This window comes from Salvelinus alpinus, chromosome 13 (assembly GCF_045679555.1).
Source record: "Salvelinus alpinus chromosome 13, SLU_Salpinus.1, whole genome shotgun sequence".
In the NCBI taxonomy this organism is placed as follows: domain Eukaryota; kingdom Metazoa; phylum Chordata; class Actinopteri; order Salmoniformes; family Salmonidae; genus Salvelinus; species Salvelinus alpinus.
Genome location: NC_092098.1, coordinates 16,064,723 through 16,085,214, shown reverse-complemented (window position 1 = coordinate 16,085,214; position 20,492 = coordinate 16,064,723). Strand labels below are relative to the sequence as shown.

The following is a 20,492-nucleotide window of genomic DNA, read 5'->3' as shown; positions in this document are numbered from 1 at the left end:
GTCAGGCATAGCCTACATGGCAAAAACCCACTGCTTTCCTGACCCTGCAAGACCCCACCACCACGCTGTTGGCCATTTATCTGAAATGAGTCCGCTGCTCTTGTCTCGTTCAGGGAGTCCCAGTGCGCTCACTGTTTTAGAGATTCAGAGGAAGAGAGAGAGAGAAATAGAGAGAAACGCTCACTGTTTTAGAGATTCAGAGGAAGAGAGAGAGAAAAATAGAGCGAAAGAGGGGGTTGGGAGAAAGGAGGGGAGAGAGAGAGAGAAAGTGGGGGTGGGGAGAGATGAGGGTAGAGAGAGAGAAAGTGGGGGTTTGGAGAGAGGAGGAGGAGAGAGAGCGTATGTAAGTGAGTGTGGGCACCTGTGTGTGTAGCAGGAAGGGAGAGGCCTCATTATAAGGGTGGTCAAACACTTTTCCCCCGTTAATGAGAATGCTTTCACTCTTCTACTATCATTCATCACTGTGCCTGTACTCGCAATTACTGAGGAACAGTGTGCATAATGAGGACTGATTAATTAATTTAGGCCAAACTAGGAGGGCTGGCTCACTTCTCATTAAGACAGCACACTTGGGGCACGGGCAGGCGGCAGCACAGGTGACAGTCATGCACACCTGCCTGTGACTCACACCGCTGGGTACAGAATGGCATGTCTAGGCATGTCTAGGTTAGAGGCCAGGTGAAGATGTAAGTGTTGTAACAACCTCCATCCATACTGCAGCTAGCTACCTACTGTCACTCCGACAAACACTTGGTTTATCTCTTCCAATTAGATCTTCTGTGTTGGCTCTGCTATGCAGGAACAGTATTTCAATTTGTAAGACCCAGAGTGGCTCTCTCTCTGGTAACAGTAACAGAAGCAGAACTCTGGCTCTCAGGGCACCTTGGGTCCAGAAGGTGGAAGCTCTGGGAATTACATGTTTAATACTGACGACAATAACTGGCTTATACATCCATTTTCCAACTGTCAGTGCAATACGTTATAGTCATCATAGAGAGATGTATCTAGGCTGATGGTGGGAAAAAGAAGAAGAGAGGAAGAATGTCTCTTCACCTCTTCTCCCTTCACCTCTTCCCTCCCCTCTTCCCTCCCCTCTTCCTCTCCAGGCTGGCAGGGTGCCTGTGCGCAGGGCAGTGTGGTGTGAGCGATGAACCCAGGGGCACAGGGATTTGGCAGGATTGTCATTAATAAGACATTTTTCAAAAGCTCCCTAACCCGGGCACCAAGCCAAAGCCCTGGCCTTTAAAAACAAATACTTAACTTTCTAATTAAAAAGAGAAAGCTAAACAAACGGGAAAACCTCATTCTGCTTAATTGTTTTGAAAGAACTAAAGTCCTGGTAAAGCCGGGGTGGGAGTGAAGAGATTGAATTGTGCTGTGTCTACCTACCATCTCAGAAGTGTTAACCGTGTCCGGAACAGCCAAGCAGGCTCTGCCAGCCATGACCGGTTTCTCCATTAAGTCTGAGACAGGAACTAACAATGGAAAGGGTGCGTGCTAGCTCTCTGCTCAGAAAGTGTCCCAGTCTCTCAGCGCAGCACACAGCCTTCCTTAGTCTCACAAGACTAGACACTTCCACTGAGAGAGCTACTCCATGGATCCACAGATACTTCTAGAGACAATTTCAACACTCTTTACTGGACGCTGCTGGCTGGGTAGCATGCCAGCATTCAATCCCTGAGAGCAATCACAATTACCTGTACACGTGTTTGAAATTAGCGAAAGTGTGTGTGTGCATGTGTGTGTGCGCGTGTGTGTGTGTGTGTGTGCGTGCGTGCGTGCGTGCGTGTGTGTGTGTGTGCGTGTGTGTGTGTGGGCGTGTGTGTGTGGGTGGGCATGTGTGTGTGTGTGTGTGGGCATGTGTGGGCATGTGTGTGTGTGTGTGTGTGTGTGTGTGTGTGTGTGTGTGTGTGTGTGTGTGTGTGTGTGTGTGTGGGCATGTGTGTGTGTGTGTGTGGGCATGTGTGTGTGTGGGCATGTGTGTGTGTGTGTGTGTGTGTGTGTGTGTGTGTGTGTGTGTGTGTGTGTGTGTGTGTGTGTGTGTGTGTGTGTGTGTGTGTGTGTGTGTGTGTGTGTGTGTGTGTGTGTGTGTGTGGGCATGTGTGTGTGTGTGGGGCATGTGTGTGTGCTTGTAAGTGTCCGACATTTCAGGGGAGCTACAGCAACAGCTGCACACAGGCTTACTCCATAATTGCCCGTGGCGCAACCTCAACAATGTGTTGTTGACAGCATAGCATCACATCCCATCACTCTCTGGCTGTCCATCTTCATGCATCTACTTCTGCTTGTGGAGCTGACAGTGCAACATGGGGTCTGTCAGCTTCGGGACCAACACCATTCAAGGTGCATGTGTAATTGTCTCCATGTTGGTTGGTGCATGATGTTGTTTCCCCATGAGGATTTGGATCAGTGGACTTAAACACTGGCTAATCAGGCAGTTGATCCATGTCAAACCTGTCTATTGCACAGCCTGTCATTCCTATCCATCCTACAGGCGTTTGTGTTGGAGTGTCTCGCTCCAGGGTTTTAGTGGGAAAATGGAGGTCTAATTTGATTTCTTGCCCGTCCTGCAGACTAGAGGGAGTATTTGTCAGGCTTCACCTCGTTTGGCTCTCATCGCCGTCTTTGCCAACCCTGATTTGTATTCTGGAGTTGTAGCCCCGAGTTAGTTAAGCCCAAATCTGTCCACAGGCACATTGGGTAGACACGTGGTGGCATGGGCTGCCTTTCTGCTAATGTCTGCCTACCACCTCGCTAACATCAGGGCCTGTTAAATAAGAGCTGCTTAAGTTTAAGCAGCGGATTGAAATGGTCTGCCACAATCCATCAACACGCACACACAGACACACAGTAAAGTGCTGGTCTTCACCTTCAAGGATGTATGAAGGATAGCAGAGGCAGAGCGAAAGAAAGGGGGGGGGGGCAGAGCAGAAGTGAGGCAAGCTGGGCGGGCCGCGCCCACCCATGGCTTCTGAGAAACAGATTTGCAGGCAGAGCAATCAGGCAGGATTAATCTGCGTGAAGGGAGGGGGGGTCCTAATGACCATTTAAAAGTCAGTCCTGTGGGTGCCCATCCTTAAAAAAGTCATGTGCACTCAATCATGTAAATGCAATCTGGATGCAGAATAAATATGGTAGCGGATGCAGGAGACAGGTGATTGATAGGTACAAGAGGATTGCTCTTACCCATGGCTGTCTGGAGAACGGAGCCCCCTCCTTTATTGTTCTTAAGTGCTCTCCTACACACAGGCTGTGAATATTAACATGCCCCATCCGTGGGCACAGACATCTGCAAAGCTATTCTGACACATGCTCCAAGGTGCACACTGAACAGAGGAGCTATCTCTGCTGAAATCATCTTTGGGGGGACTAGAGTTTTTCGCTGCTTATCATCTATGGGGGACTAGAGTTTTTCGCTGCTTATCATCTATGGGGGACTAGAGTTTTTCGCTGCTTATCATCTATGGGGGACTAGAGTTTTTCGCTGCTTATCATCTATGGGGGACTAGAGTTTTCCACTGCTTATTTTTCCATTATTTATTCTATGAATAAAGGTCAAGCTTTGCTCTTGCTCCGGAAAGAGAGAGGGCAATGAGTCTAAGTTCTCTGTTTGGAAAGGTTAATGCATTCAGAAGTTAGGCAGAGGCAGCTGAGCTCCCAAGTCAAGATGTGACTGGCTTTATGTGGTATTATGTTGATACATTGCAGCAATGACCATGGGAAACAGGGCTGATTCCTGCCACTGATATAATTACAGTATTTATGTATTCAATGACCTGATTAGTTGGCTTCCATCCTCCTTCAGCGTCTGGCCTGCTTTTCTATTGTTCAATTTATTTTCTTGTTATGATGCAGTTTTCTTTTTGTTAGTATGAATAATAGTCTAACTGTTTATCTTATTCTCTCAAACATGTGGCCCTTTTTACTGTCTTGCACCTGTCCAGTTTGAGGCTCTTTCCCTCTACCAACCATCTATCAATACCACACAACAGTTAACCAGCAGCCATTATTCAGTCATCTCATTTACCCATGAGGCTAAAATAGATGAATAGCGATGAGGTATTGAGAGTTCTCATTATACTTTCACTTCAGCAAATACATCTTCCAGTACAGAGAGAGAGAGAGAGAGAGAGAGAGAGAGAGAGAGAGAGAGAGAGAGAGAGAGAGAGAGAGAGAGAGAGAGAGAGAGAGAGAGAGAGACACAGAGACACACAGAGACACACAGAGACACACAGAGATACACAGACACACAGACAGACAGACAGACAGACAGACAGACAGACAGACAGACAGACAGACAGACAGACAGACAGACAGACAGACAGACAGACAGACAGACAGACAGACAGACAGCTCTATGGAAAGTCAAAGGGAGCAGAGGCAAATTAATGCTGAATTATTTAGTGTTTATTTCGCATCAGATCCATCCAACTTAAACATAATTTAGATTCCTGCAAAGGTCTGACATTTCCCTGCAAGAAATCTCTCACCCTCCCTCCGCAGTCTAATTTTAACAGAAAAACTCAATTTGTGGTCAGACCACACTTTTTTTTTAGAAATTAAGCATTCCTCTCCTCTGCTCTGCATGATCTGTCAATCTGTTGTTCTTATATACAGATATACTCTCCGTTTGTCAGATGTGTTGACTGACTGCTGCTTCTCCCTCTCCTTGCAGGCTCAATGTGGGTAAGAATGACCTGTTGACCTTCTACGACGGCGATGACCTAACAGCTAACATCCTGGGTCAGTACAGTGGCACCAGGTCTCGCTTCAAGCTCTACACCTCCATGGCTGATGTCACCATCCAGTTCCAGTCAGACCCTGCTACCAACATCTACGGCTACGGCAACGGCTTCGTGGTCCACTTCTTTGGTGAGGCATTACTCAGATACTGTTTTTTTGTACCTGCACACTGTTTTATGAGAAATTCTTTCATGGAAGGATTCTTGGAAGATGGCTTTTATAAATGTATTACAATAAAACCTCTATTCTCCCATGGCTGTGACAAAATGGTCCATACAGTACATGGAATACAGTGCTCTCTTTTTGTAGACTATCACAGGAAAACAATGATAATAACTTGTCCTTGACTGAAAATAGATCCTCTAACAAGAGGCTGCTGGTAGCAACTAGTGAGAGAGGGAGATTAATATTACATAGAAGGAATTATCGTGCAGAAGATGGCAGGATACAAGAGAAAAAGTGTTTTACAGTATCTGCTGTCCTCTCCCTCTGAACAGCCACCGGTGCATATGATTATGGGACATCAAACACAAAAACACAATTATGTGGCCTGCTTTGTCCACATCCGCTGTATTTGCCGGGTGCTGCACCCCCGGCCGTGAGTGCCATAGTGAAAGAAGAAAAGGGCAGAACGGGCAGTGCCAAACCACCCACTGTCCTCCCCTTAGCTGGCTCACAGTGCAGTGTGCAATCACTGCAAATTGATGACATTCTCTTCACACACCAGAGCCTAATTCACATGCAGAACGCACCAAAGCATGCCCTGTGCCTGTCACTGCTGTGCTGCTGAACTCAATTGTCATTTATCTGTTTTTATCAACCACACACATCAGTACAGTCATAGATTTTGGGCTTTACTTGCTGTATATAAATCAACCTGTTTTTAGATTTGATGAGTCTATATTATTAGAGCAATCTCTTGTTCAGATTAATGGATAACCCATTTGCAGTTGAGGGACATTTTTGACAAGGATAACATCTCGACATACCCTGCTCATTCTATCTCTGTCTCTTAATATCCCTCCTTTCTCTCCATCTCTAAATCCCTCCATCCTGCCCTGGCTCTTCGCTCACAGAGGTCCCCAGGAACGATACATGCTCTGAGCTGCCAGAGATCACCAACGGCTGGAAGAGTACCTCCCACCCGGACCTGATCCACGGGACAGTGGTCACCTACCAGTGTTACCCAGGTTACGAGGTGCAAGGCTCGGAGATCCTAATGTGCCAGTGGGACCTGACGTGGAGTGGAGATGTGCCTAGCTGTGAGAAAGGTGAGCTGGGAAATAACAAGCTCCCACAGTGGAACTAACCATGATTCTCTGCCTGCTTACAAACAATGTCTCCCATAGCGTTTAGGAGATAAGAGACAGGATTGTACCAGTACGTCTACTTATTTTCTGTTTAGTATTTTGTATCTTATTTGGATAGACAACAGACCAGAGACAATTTGGTTAAACATATATAGTGAAAGCCTGGATTCAACGAGTTCCTAGAATAACTGTTCATGCAAGTCAGAGTCACTTTTACACCCTGCTGGTCACTGGTGCTTTGATTGACATTCCATGTAATGTGTGCTGACTTCTGAGCAAAATGGTGTAACGAGTGTCATGTTGTATCAGTCTGCTGTGTTAAAGCAGCATACCTGCAGCCATCTTCTAGAAACACAGTAATACAGACATAACCCCATTTCTGCATTAAATAGCTGCCTCATTGCCTAGATAATCTCCATCAACACTTCCTACAGATGATAAACTGTGTTATCAAACCCAGAGCAAAATGCAATGTCAGGCTACACATGTTTTTGTATCACATGGCATTACAGCCACTGCTACACCAAAGCAATAGTCATGCCACATTTAACCAGACATTTTAAGTGAGAACATTATTTTATGAATGTCATTCTTTAAAGCACTAGGGTGAATTTAATTGCTGTCTGAAATCTGATGCTGAAGGGTGGGTCTACTGAGCAACATAAAACTAAAATGGTTTAACTGCCACCTACAGGTGAGAGAACATGCTGCATACAGCTCATCAAGACTTGAATAATCTGACAATTACATCATACTAGAGTTCATAGCCACTGGAAGTAGTTTGGGGTGGGGTGGAAATACGTTTTTGGCTGCGCTGACAGCTATATCGGTCCGCTAATACAGGACTATTAAAGGCCCAAAATACTTTTGTGATTTGTATTTTATTACATTTTTTATTCTTATGATTTTTCAGGGGGTGCTGCAGCACACACCACACCTACTTCCCGCAGCTATGCTAGGGTTGAATATTTTCCCAGTATTTTACAAATCTCGAGAATAAATCCCTTTTCTCCCGTGTAACCCGGTATTTCCCTCCAAATCCGAAAGTGTCATTCAAAAGCATTATAAAGCATAAATATGTCGGGATTTGACTAGAGCTTTGATCAGCATGACAATTCTAACCTGATGCTACCTGAGTCTGATGAGTCATATATTAACGACGTTTAATGAGCCCAAGCCCAAAAATTCCCAAACGATTGTGCCATTGTCCAATACATATCTGATATAGGCTACTCCACATTATGCACAACAGAAAAACATAAAAGCCCATAGATGTAGCTAGCTATATGCTCTCTTGGGTAAATAAATGAAACTAGCTCCAGTAGGCTAATATTTTTGAGTGTGTACTGTATTACTGTACTGTATTGTATTATACTGTTTTATATGGACTGGAATTATGCATCTTCAAACCATGATAAAGCAGAAGAAAACATGTGATTCTGGTGCAGCACATGCGGCCTACAAAGCTACAAGTATAGGCTAGCGGATTAGATTATATTTTTTAAATATAATAAAGCAATTTGTATAATTAGTAGGCTAACGCATAAGTACAGTTAAAGTCGGACGTTTACATACACCTTAGCCAAATACATTTAAACTCAGTTTTTCACAATTCCTGACATTTAATGCCAGTAAAAATTCCCTGGCTTAGGTCAGTTAGGATCACCACTTTATTTTAAGAATATGAAATGTCAGAATAATAGTAGAGAGAACAATTTATTTCAGCTTTTATTTGTTTCCTCACATTCCCAGTGGGTCAGAAGTTTACATACACTCAATTAGTATTCGGTAGCATTGCCTTTAAATTGTTTAACTTGGGTCAAGCGTTTCGGGTAGCCTTCCACAAGCTTCCCACAATAAGTTGGGTGAATTTTGGCCCATTCCTCCTGACAGAGCTGGTGTAACTGAGTCAGGTTTGTAGTCCTCCTTGCTCACACAAGCTTTTTCAGTTCTGCCAACAAATTGTCTATAGGATTGAGGTCAGGGCTTCGTGATGGCCACTCCAATACCTTGACTTTGTTGTCCTTAAGCCATTTTGCCACAACTTTGGATGTATGCTTGGGGTCATTGTCCATTTGGAAGACCCATTTGCGACCAAGCTTTAACTTCCTGACTGATGTCTTGAGATGTTGCTTCAATATATCCACATAATTGTCCTACCTCATGATGCCATCTATTTTGTGAAGTGCACCAGTCCCTCCTGCAGCAAAGCACCCCCACAACATGATGCTGCCACCCTCGTGCTTCACAGTTGGGATGGTGTTCTTCGGCTTGCAAGCATCCCCCTTTTTCCTCCAAACATAACAATGGTCATTATGGCCAAACAGTTCTATTTCTGTTTCATCAGTCCAGAGGACATTTCTCCAAAAACTACAATCTTTGTCCCCATGTGCAGTTGCAAACCGTAGTCTGGCTTTTTTATGGCGGTTTTGGAGCAGTGGTTTCTTCCTTGCTGAGCGGCCTTTCAGGTTAGGTCGATATAGGACTCGTTTTACTGTGGATATAGATACTTTTGTACCTGTTTCCTCCATCATCTTCACAAGGTCCTTTGCTGTTGTTCTGGGATTGATTTGCACTTTTTCGCACCAAAGTACGTTCATCTCTAGGAGACAGAACGCATCTCCTTCCTGAGCGGTATGACAGCTGCGTGGTTCCATGGTGTTTATACTTGCATATTATTGTTTGTACAGCTGAACGTGGTACCTTCAGGCATTTGGAAATTGTTCCCAAGGATGAACCAGACTTGTGGAGGTCTACAATTTTTTTCTGAGGTCTTGGCTGATTTCTTTTGATTTTCCCATGATGTCAAGCAAAGAGGCACTGAGTTTGAAGGTAGGTTTTGAAATACATCCACAGGTACACCTCCAATTGACTCAAATGATGTCAATTAGCCTATCAGAAGCTTCTAAAGCCATGACATAATTTTCTGGAATTTTCCAAGCTGTTTAAAGGCACAGTCAACTTAGTGCATGTAAACTTCTGACCCACTGGAATTGTGATGCAGTGAATTATAAGTGAAATAATCTGTCTGTAAACAATTGTTGGAAAAATTATTTGTGTCATGCACAAAGTAGATGCCCTAACCGACTTGACAAAACTATAATTTTTTTTAAAGAAATTTGTGGAGTGATTGAAAACCGAGTTTTAATGACTCCAACCTAAGTGTATGTAAACTTCTGACTTCAACTGTACCTTTCATAATATTTCGCCTAATGTTATTAGCCTACCTCCTCTTTCTCTCTCTATTGTTGCTTCATTCCTTCCTCGCTTTCAACAGTTAAATGAAATAAGTTTTGTTGTCCTTATCGTCATCATTCTAATAACAGATGCAGAAGCCTTTCACTTCTCTTCACAATGATTGAATGGTTGTGGGTCTGAATAAATAACTGCTATAGCCTACAGCCATTGCATGTTTATTGGGCTGCTGTATTTCACATTCACCAAATAAGGCTTTAAGTCCCTCTTCAAATACTCTATTGCTATAAGAAATAAAATAAAATAAAATAAAAATGTCCAGCATCTATTCTAGTCTAGCTTTCCCTGCATGGGACTCCAAGAGCTAAGAAGCTTTTTTTAAGGAGAGGCCAGCGGAGCATAGGTGCATGCAGCGGCGCAGTTTTGGTTTTATAAGTGGGGGGGACATAAAAATGATTGTTATTATTTTAATTTTTTATCCAGTCGGATAAACACTCCAAACAGCCTACCAGACCGTGTTGCCTTGCTTTGTATCACATTCCAATTATTAAACTGGGGGGGGAGGGGTTACAAAAATGAAATTTCATTATGTGGTTGAATGGTTGAGCCCCTGAGATATTGTGCAAGAGACAGAGGCTATATGTTAGAAACTTATTATGCATAACCCATCATTAATTAGCTAAATATAAGGCTAATACTGCATTGAATGTATTGCCTGAAAGAGGTAGGCTCGGACATTATATAAAGGGCTATATAGTATCAATCTAGAACAGGATTATCTATTTTGGATGCAATTTGAATGGAGTTGAAGGAGAGCGAGAAAGACTGCGCGAGTGCTCAGCATGCACTGATTTAAAGCAACGATATTCGAATGATAGGCTGTTTTAAAACTCTACAGCTGCAATTTAAAATAAGATATCTTTACAATTAAAAAATAAGGTGACCCCGAAAGATAGATGGAGATGGGTAAATTAGATAGGCATTCTGTCTTTATATTACTGTAGCATAGTCTATCTGTCACATACCTGTCACAAGAAAAACAGTTACCATGATGAGATGATACAGTAGGTCTACATGCACCCTGAGCGTTGATGAGTCATCATACAGAGGCCATAGAGTAGCCAGATTTAGACATCGCAAATCATTTAATAGTTCCATTTCACACCATGCTGTTCCTATAAATAATTTATTATCATTTAACGGTTTCTCGTAGTTATTTATCCCGGGAAAAGAGAGTCGTTTTGGGCGGTAAATCTCGGTAACCGGGTTCCCGCCATTCAACCCTACATCATACTAAGCAATATTCAAATCTTACTTTACTTTACATTTAAATACAGTCAATTACAGATGAAAACCACAGTTATAAGAACCTCCATTTTGTATGGGTTCCTTGTTGTTTTGTGGCACATTTCAAACCCATCCTCCAGTGTGTAACATTACTGGAAGTAGTCTCTGTGTGTTTAGTGACATCGATCCATCTGCACATCTCTGATACATATGTTACAGGCAGACCCAGTGCTTTTCTTTGTGTGTGGAGGTCCCCTGGGCTGTGGGCTGTTATGCCTGGATGGCTTCAATATCCAGCCCTGTGGTGTGACTTGACTAATAATGATGATCGTGAACATACTGTACTGTAGTGGTTATGCATTGGAGTGGTTATACATTTGCCTGTGTTTTCCGCATGTGTGTGTGTGTGTGTGTGTCTGTGTATGATCAGTAATGACATGTCCGGACCCGGGGACTGTGGAGCACAGTCGGAGAGTGCTGACGGGATCCCGCTTCATGGTGGGATCAACGGTGCAGTATGTGTGCAATAAGGGCTACTCCCTGTCTGGAAGCACACTGCTCACCTGCTACAACAGAGACACAGCTAACCCCAAGTGGAGTGAGAGGCTTCCCAAGTGTAACCGTAAGTCAGGAAACTGTATCTGAGCAAATACACACGTACGAGCACACACACACACACACACAGTGTCGTTCATTTTATTCAACCAGGTTCGTCATGGTCCTCCTCTCTAACAATCAGCACTGTTTTTCAAGAGTCCGCAGTATTCCTTGAGATAACTCAGAGAACTCTGTGCCAGGGGATCTTGTGGATGGTCTCAGTACGTTCTGCAAAGTTGTAGCCTGAGATGACATGCTGATTTCTTCCACCTAACCTCCAGAAGCCCTCCAAAAGCATTGATGACCTGTCCTTCCGTCCTCCTTACTCCCTGCCTCAGATAAAAAGCCTTGTTGGAGAATGATCTATTGAGAGGAAGATGATGCGTGACACAGCAAGTATAGCCAATTAGCAGGGGAGAAACTTGAGGAGAGAACTAGAGAGAACAGGTGCAGAATCAATATGGCCTATGTAATAAGAGCTGGACCTGCTGTTCAAACAGAGTGGTGATAAGACAGTCTCTTCATTGTTTCAAAGTAATTAGACAGGCTGGAAACTGTCCCAGGTAAATTACAATGGGGAAATGAGCTGAGGGACTGACACTGGTTGTCAGGTCAGGAACTATCTGCACAATGAGATCGTGCCTATTGATAGCCACATCTGCCTGTGTCAAACATCATTACTTTTGCATAGAGGGAAAACACAAAGTGAGGTAGCTGCCTGATGTAAGTGGTGGCAGTATGTGTATCTATGTTGGAAATTATGCATTTGATAATGGCACTCTGCTGTCTAAGAGACATTGACACACCCATAGTGACAGCCATGGTGTGTGTGTGTGTGTGTGTGTGTGTGTGTGTGTGTGTGTGTGTGTGTGTGTGTGTGTGTGTGTGTGTGTGTGTGTGTGTGTGTGTGTGTGTGTGTGTGTGTGTGTGTGTGTGTGTGTGTGTGTGTGTGTGTGTGTGTGTGTGTGTGTGTGTGTGTGTGTGTGTGTGTGTGTCCTGGCAGCGGAGAGGTACGAGCCCTGCAGGAACCCTGGCGCCCCGTCCACCAGCGTGCAGAGCTTAGAAAAGGCCTTCTACCAGGCCGGGGAGACCCTGAGCTTCACCTGTCGTACCGGCTATGAGATGCAGGGGGAGCCCACCATCCGCTGTGTCCCTGGACACCCGTCACAGTGGAGCGGCACACCACCTGCCTGTAGCGGTACACTGTCTGCTTCCATAGCACACATATGCCTCAACTTCGAATAACTTATGACGCCCAGTTCCATGACGTGTACAATTATCAGGGTACACATGAAAATGATCTTTCTTTTTTCCAGCATCCTCCTCGCAGTATTTGAACGAGCGCAAGTTGGATGGTAAGTATATCAGCTAGTTGTAACCACAGTGTGAAGTATGGTGATGCCAATAGAAGATGTGCTTATGCTATACTTGTTTTTAGGTCATTTCTAGTTATGCATATTCTATGTTTTTATTCAGTTGCTAGTCCTGACTACGGTATGCAAGGAAGCAACATTGTCATTGCTGTTCTGATTCCTGCTGCGGTTGTACTGCTAGTCATCTTGGGGATTTACCTCTACTTTGCAAAGTGAGTATGAGAATGAAAGAAGGGGAAGTAACTGCATAACACCCATCAATTGATAATATGTGTAATTCAGTTGAAGGCCTCAGAGCAGTTTCGAGACTCTTTGCGTTTCTCTGCCCTCAGACTTCAGGGGAAGACCATCAGAATGCCAACATCATCCTTGCCGCCATATGACAACATGACAGAGGAGTCTGCCTTTAATAACCCAATCTATGAGACAGGAGTAAGTATGGATGTCATGCACATGAATCTCCGAGACGTGGACTCCCAGAACACCATAGTCCTGTCCTGATCCATCTCATCGTCATCTGTCTGCCTGTCATCTCATGTTTAACCAGCTGAGGGCACTCTTCACACCATCTCCCACCGCAGCCACGGGGGTCTGAGCTGTGCCTCTCAATTTGGTGTCTTGTGTTGAATGCAGACAAGCACCTACAAATTATCTCTCTCAACTTTGAAGCGTGGAAGCCCTACAGTTTACTTAGCTTTAAAGCTTTATAAAAAGATGTGTTTTTGCATGAGTATCAAATGCATTTTCAGTGGATCAATAGGACTGTACAAGCACTCAATCAGTGGATTGGATAAGGGACAGATGTAGTACACTACACATATGCGTTTCCATTTATGATGACCTCTGTAGGATCCATTTTGAGCTTTGCACAGTGCTTCTGTTCGGACTATGCTTCTGGATAGATGAATGTAATATTTTACTGCATGAAGGTGAAAAAGCTTGAACAAAAATGCTTTATGTCAACTTCAAAGACACTTTAAAGCTCCTCCATCTTTGTGTCATCATTATGTCATTCACATGGGATTGAGTTGTGCATTCATTGAGTCTTATCCATTAATTAGTTTGAATTGCTTTTGAAAAGTGTGCATTTATGGGCCCTATCAGGGGCGCAACTTTGGTTTTAGAAGTGGGGGGGACATATTTATTATTATTTTGTGTTATAAGTTTTTTTAATCCAGTCGGATAAACACTCCAAACAAAACACTCCAAACAGCCTACCCGACTGCTCGGAGATGTCCGCGTGGTCCTGAAACACATCTTTACATTGTTTTGTATCACATTCCAATGATAAAACTGGGGGGGGCAAAAATTATATTTCAGAATGTGGGGGGGAGGGATATGCCCCCCCCCTGTTCCCAACCGTCCCCACCCCCCTATCCCCCATCCCCAGTCCCCGTCCCCAGTGAAAGTTGCACCCCTGGACCCTATTATAAATGATTGTTATTGAATCACATAGGCTATAACAAATGTTAATGTACAATAATAGACCGTATTTACATCTACACTTAGTATTGACATTACTTTTATGTGCTGCACACAACATTTCAGAGCACTTAAAATAACAACCAAAATCCTTAGATTTGACATTTAGCTTGTCAGGAATTCTTGTACTTGTCTTACATATTCCTTTGTCCATAAGTCCTTCATATCTATATAGCTTTGTGTACAAATATATTAGTTACATGTATTTGTCAGGTCATTTAAATGTATTCGTTTTATTTAATGTGAGTGTTGGATTTGTTGTGCGATGTCACAGGCACATTGTTCAAGCAACATAATGCTGCCATGTCTATTATTGTGTTGTGTTAAACTATTCATCATCTCTGTTACAAATGTTAGTGATGCATATCATTCTCCTAAACTACAGCAACTTTGTGCTTGATAAACCATCTGACTTGAATCATGCCCTTGATTCAAAATATTTTGTGGGGGAATGTCCTATTAGTCACTGTGCTGTGTGACTTGAGCGGATGCTGTGTCTCTCTCATTCTTTACTTTCATGTTCTGGACTCCATTTTGACTGGACCACACTCTCCTCCTCCACCTCTTCTTCCCATCAGCCCCGGCAGGCGTTCTGTGATTACTAATGACTGTGTCTGTCTGTCCCTCCTTGGCTGCCTGCAGAAGAACAACGAGGTAAGGCCTTCTTCTGATGCCGACTGTCCATCTTAAAGGGCACACCTAAACTACACCTCAACCACTGTCATCTGTCACTGCATCCACTTCCAGCCAGCTGTCCACTGTACCGAACTGGTGTCAACACTTCAGTCACTTCAGTCAACACCTTGTGGGGTTCCTCACAACACAGCTCCCTGACCCTCACTTCATCGCTCCTTCTCTCTATTTCTCTCTCGTTCTCTCTCTAACATGTACTATTAACTTCAATTGGAAAATAAAATACCTTTACATAACATCTCACTGTTAATGAAAGTAAAGTATGGGGTGTCAGTGAAATGTGAAGCTTAAATTTACTACATTATTGTTGTTGCACTGATGTCCTGTCTTTTTCATGTTCTCGCACTCTCTTGTCAATCAGTTTGAAACAATATTAAATAATTTCTGTTCTGATCATGTTGTTTCTACTTTTTATTTCTACACGATTTGCATGATTCAGTTCTGGCCATTGACCATATTCTGTCACATTTTCATAATTCACCTTTTAACTTCAATGACTGAGAAACTGCTGTGTTATTATGACACAGAGTTAAAGCTTTTGGCTAGTAAGAACCTTTGATGAGTGTATTTGTCTGGTCTTTACAGGGCAAAGGAGATTATGAGGTGACCATTTAAAGACCTTACAGCTAGGGGAATTCAGGGGTTTCTTTTTGGGACCCTCTCTGCACCTCTCATCTTTCCTGCAATGACTTCAGCTCCTATTCCTTCCTCTTTCTCTTAATTCACTCCTTTTTGTGGGCTTTTGTAAATATGTCTTTCCAGAGGACTTCTACCCAAACTGCAAAGATGGTGGATCAACATGGTGTTATTTTTGTAGACCTTTGACGCAGATGGCCTTTCTTTAGTGTTTGTACATTTTCATTTCATAACTGAGCCCAGGACTGGTAACATTATGGGGGGATACATTTAGTTCAGTTTTAAGATTTACATAAGAAATGTGAAGAACGAATGTACGGTTTATGCGTTGGCAAGGGTCTTGAAATATACAGTATACATAAAAAATACAAAATGACCCAAAGTTGTTTGAACATTGTCCAAATATCAATTTCACATTTACCTTGAGTGAACATTTGTATTTTTCAATTTTGCTACTATAATTCAACCATCCAGTCTATATATGGGTTTTCAATATCACTTTGTAAATAACCTGCCTGTCTAATATGAGGGTGTCTGCGACTTGAGGAAACAAATTAGTGTTTTATTCAATTTGACTCACAGTTTTGTTGAGAGACATTTCCTGTGCTAAAACAACTATAAATATACACTTCCGGTCAAAAGTTTTTCTTTATTTTTACTATTTTCTACATTGTGCAATAATAGTGAAGACATCAAAACTATGAAATAACACATATGGAATCATGTAGTAACCAAAAAAGTGGTAAACAAATCCAAATCTATTTTATATTTGAGATTCTTCAAATAGCCACCTTTTGCCTTGATGACGGCTTTTGCACACTCTTGGCATTCTCTCAACCAGCTTCATGAGGAATGCACCTGGAATGCATTTCAATAAACAGGTGTGCCTTCATAAAAGTTAATTTGTGGATTTTCTTTCCTTCTTCATGCATTTGAGTCAATCAGTTGTGTTGTGACAAGGTAGGGGGGTATACAGAAGACAGCCCTATTTGGTAAAAGACCAAGTCCATATTATGGCAAGAACAGCTCAAATAAGCAAAAAGAAACGACACTTTAAGACATGAAGGTCAGTCAAGCTGGAACATTTCAAGAACTTTGAAAGTTTCTTCAAGCGCAGTGGCAAAAACCATCAAGCACTATGATGAAACTGTCTCTCACGAGGACCGCCACAGGAAAGGAAGACCCAGAGTTACCTCTGCTGCAGAGGATAAGTTCATTGGAGTTACCAGCCTCAGAAATGGCACCCCAAATAAATGCTTCAGAGTAACAGACACATCTCAACATCAACAATTCAGAGGAGACTGTGTGAATCAGGTCTTCATGGTCGAATTGCATTAAGAAACCACTACTAAAGGACACCAATAAGAAGAAGAGACTTGCTTGGGCCAAGAAACACGAGCAAAAGACATTAGACCGGTGGAAAATTGTCCTTTAGTCTGGAGCCCAAATTTAAGATTTTTTGTTCCAACCCCTGTCTTTGTGAGATGCGGTGTGGGTGAACGGATGATCTCTGTATGTGTATTTCCCACCATAAAGCATGGAGGATGAGGTGTTATGGTTTGGGGGTGCTTTGCTGGTGACACTGTCTGTGATTGATTTAGAATTCATGGCACACTTAACCAGCATGGCTACCACAGCATTCTGCTGCGATATGTCATCCCATCTGGTTTGGGCTTAGTGGTACTATCATTTGTTTTATACAAGACAATGACCCAACAGACCTCCAGGCTGTGTAAGGCTATTTTTACCAAGAAGGAGAGTGATGGAGTGATGCATCAGATGACCTGGCCTCCACAATCCCCCGACCTCAAGCAAATTGAGATAGTTTGGAATGAGTGAAGGAAAAGCAGCCAACAAGTGCTCAGCATATGTGGGAACTCCTTCAAGACTGTTGGAAAAGCATTCCAGATGAAGCTGGTTGAGAGAATGCCAAGAGTGTGCAAAGCTGTCATCAGGGCAAAGGATGGCTACTTTGAAGAATCTAAAATCTAAAATAGATTTTGATTTGTTTAACACTTTTTTGGTATCTACATGGTTCCATGTGTGTTATTTCATAGTTTTGATGTATTCACTATTATTCTACAATGTAGAAAATAGTCAAAATGAAGAAAAACCCTTGAATGAGTAGGTGCTCTAAAACTTTTGACCGGTAGTGTACATGTAATGTATAGCCCACAGTGTTATGCTCCTCCTCATGGCTGGTATAGAGTTGGTGAATACTCCACTATTTCCTTGATTAAACTAATGTCAAATCCCAACAGCTTTCTCTTGTCAAGCCATCTGCATTGAGAGTATGCATTAATTCAATGAAGGGAGGCCATGAAGATAATATGCCATCTTCTACAAAGTGCTATTCCGTAAAGTACACCATCTTCATGTACATAGGAATGCTCATGGGCCACCCCTTGTTCATTGCTGTCATTAGTTTTTGTCTTTCCACACAAGAAAATGCACTGCATAAAAGTGCAATATGCAGAAATCGCTCTGCCATTTCCTGGTTGTTCTAATTCTAATAGTTTGCTTAATTTCAGTTCATGTGACAAAACAAGTGATCTAATGTGTAGAGAAACATTGTACCATCTAAACCGCTGCGAAATATTTTTCAATTGTGTTTTCAGCTGTTTGAAGCTGGTGTACAAAACCGAAAGTAAAAGAATCGAAAACGAAACGGGAAGCATAAAAATAGCGCACATCTACAGCTTCTTAGACTTGCTTTCAACGATAATGACAGATCTATCACTCACATTTCTATGTCAATTTGGTCAACCAAAAAGTTATATACTGCAGCTTTAAAGTCTTGAACTCCAACCACAACACTTGCTGACATCAAACAGCATGTCAGATATTCAAACCTTGTGTACTTTTCTTCTCTTTGTAAAATAAACAATCCAATCCAGTCCAATTTGAGTTTGCAAAGTCACAACAGGTTTTATTTTGATTGTTTATCTTTGTTGTATAAATGTTAAATGTACTCACTTCTTTGGTATCATTATGTACAGTCTCTTTGGTCATTAAGTGGGGTCCGAAATTATTGACACCCTTGATAAAGATTAGCAAAAATGACTGTATAAAATATCTCATTCAAATATTGAGCTGCTGTATGCAACAAAAAAGTGGGAAATTATATTAGTTTATACCAATACAATTGCTCAGAAAAATAGACTTTGTTTTTTTTGTTTAATTCCTCAAAAAGGTAGGGGTCAAAAGGATTGACTCCCCTGTTTTCAATACCTTTCAATAGCTAATGGCACTGAGCCTTTTTCTAAAATGTTTTATGAGTTGGAGAACACATTGGGAGGGATCATTCCTCCTTACAGAATCCTTACAGATCCTAGATATCTATTGCACAGATGCTCATGGACTGCCCTTTTCAAATTTAAACCACAGCTTGTAGTACTAAAAATCTGAAATTAGTTAACATTTTCCAATGAACACTTCGCAATGGCCATCCCAGTCTACACTATGGACTTAAAACCCATTGAAAACCTGTGGTTTGTATTGAAGGGATATGTCCATAAACACAGACAAAGGATATCAAGGATTTGGAACAATTATGTATGGAGGAATGGTCTAAGATCCCACCCAATGTGTTTTCCAACTCGTAAAATATTTGTTTTAAAGGCTGTCGTTATTCTTGCAAGGTGAGGTATTGAAAACAGGTGTCTTAATCATTTTGACTATTATTACATTTTGACTATTATTATTATTACTAAATATTACATTACTTGTTAATTTTGTTTGTATACAATTTAGCTTAGTATTTTAATAATTTATTTTATGCAGTCATTTTTGCTCACCTTTATCAAGGGTATCAATAATTCCGGACCCCACTGTTTAGTACAAAACGATGATTGCCCAGCAATTGTAAATTCAGAGTAAGTTGTATGGTGGGTGTATATTTTATTACTCAAAATCTGAATAAAAAGAACTGCATTACTGTGAAACATTCCCAGAGAGTCAGATCGTTTAAAAATTATTTAGAGAATTGCAAGAAATTAAGAACCTTTTTCTGACACAGAACTGTCATATCCTGCTGATTGATTGCATTGATGGTCCAAAATAAATGTGAAATGCACCTTTACATGAGTGAGTCAGTCAATTGACTTTGGGTATGTTAAAAGAGAAGAATAATACAAATAAAGTTGGCAAGATATCTATTTACCTATGTGTTTGTCTTTAATTTCTTGTGAATTAGATGTGATAAACACCATGATATTAAATACTAATAAATGTTATAAATAAGTTATGCACCGTTTTTCACTCTGACACAGACATTTGTAAATAAAGCTGAAGATTATTGTGGGTGCCACAAGTTTGCCTTTGGGGGGGTTGTCATAAGGAATTTAATCTCAGTTTCCAGTTTTCACAACTTTATTTATGCACTCACACACTGCCTAATTCCTCTCCAGGATATCCATATTTTTGCATGCATTTCCATAGGGAGTGATTTGGATGGATTTATATACCAGGTAAGCAGTGGGGACCTGTGATTCTGTGCTGCCCCACCTGTTTTGAGCCCTACATTTTTAGAATTTTTTTTGTTTTGTTTTTACAAATAACACAAAATATATGCCTGTTTTGCATGTTATTTTGGCATTAATACTTGTCACATATCAGTTTGCAAACAATGTAAAAAATAATATATATCATTGAGTTAATAAAGGCGCATACAAACATTGTCTCTTTTTTGTTTTCTTGAGTAAAGCGGCTCTAAAACGCAGGTGTTTCAGCCTAGCTCAGTGCTTTCTGTGGTGGTGGGGCAAGCCAGCACTCATGGGGACACTACTTCACCACAAAGTCTAAGAGGAGACCTCAAAAATTCTAGCCCTTCGGGTGCTGCCATAGAGTTAGAAGTGCCCATCCAAGAAGGCTCAAGGTCATTGGCCACAGATAACATGATATCAAATCACGTTATATGTACAGCAGCTTTGATTGGACTGATCATGTCAACATCATACTTTCAAAATCTTAGCTAGCAGTCATCATCATGAATAAAGTTGACATTCTACTGACAAATCATTTTGAATCCTTGTCATATGAAGAGAAATAATGAAGAGAAATTATAGATAAAACGAACCGGTGCTCTTCGGCCATTGGACATAAACATTACACAACAAGTTGGAAATCGCAAATTCAATGAGTGGTTTGAAAGGAATCAGTGACAGTGTCTGTGTGG

The 20,492-nt window shown here is 41.8% G+C and overlaps 1 protein-coding gene across 6 annotated transcripts in view; it reads left to right on the top strand.

The window, feature by feature from the left end:
* LOC139537196 (seizure protein 6-like) overlaps positions 1–19,477 on the top strand; it is a 242,084-nt gene extending 222,607 nt beyond the window's left edge. Inside the window, exons 10-18 of one of the 6 annotated variants that reach the window (XM_071338233.1) lie at positions 4,676–4,872; positions 5,820–6,014; positions 10,966–11,157; positions 12,136–12,330; positions 12,449–12,487; positions 12,609–12,717; positions 12,838–12,937; positions 14,630–14,641; positions 15,266–19,477. In XM_071338233.1, coding sequence (XP_071194334.1) covers positions 4,676–4,872; positions 5,820–6,014; positions 10,966–11,157; positions 12,136–12,330; positions 12,449–12,487; positions 12,609–12,717; positions 12,838–12,937; positions 14,630–14,641; positions 15,266–15,295 — 1,069 coding nt within the window. In that variant the 3' untranslated portion in view covers positions 15,296–19,477. Of the gene's footprint in view, positions 1–4,675; positions 4,873–5,819; positions 6,015–10,965; positions 11,158–12,135; positions 12,331–12,448; positions 12,488–12,608; positions 12,718–12,837; positions 12,938–14,565; positions 15,074–15,265 lie in introns of those variants that run through there. The other 5 variants (XM_071338236.1, XM_071338231.1, XM_071338237.1 and 2 more) reach the window with 5 other exon arrangements.
* Positions 19,478–20,492: the final 1,015 nt, after the last annotated feature.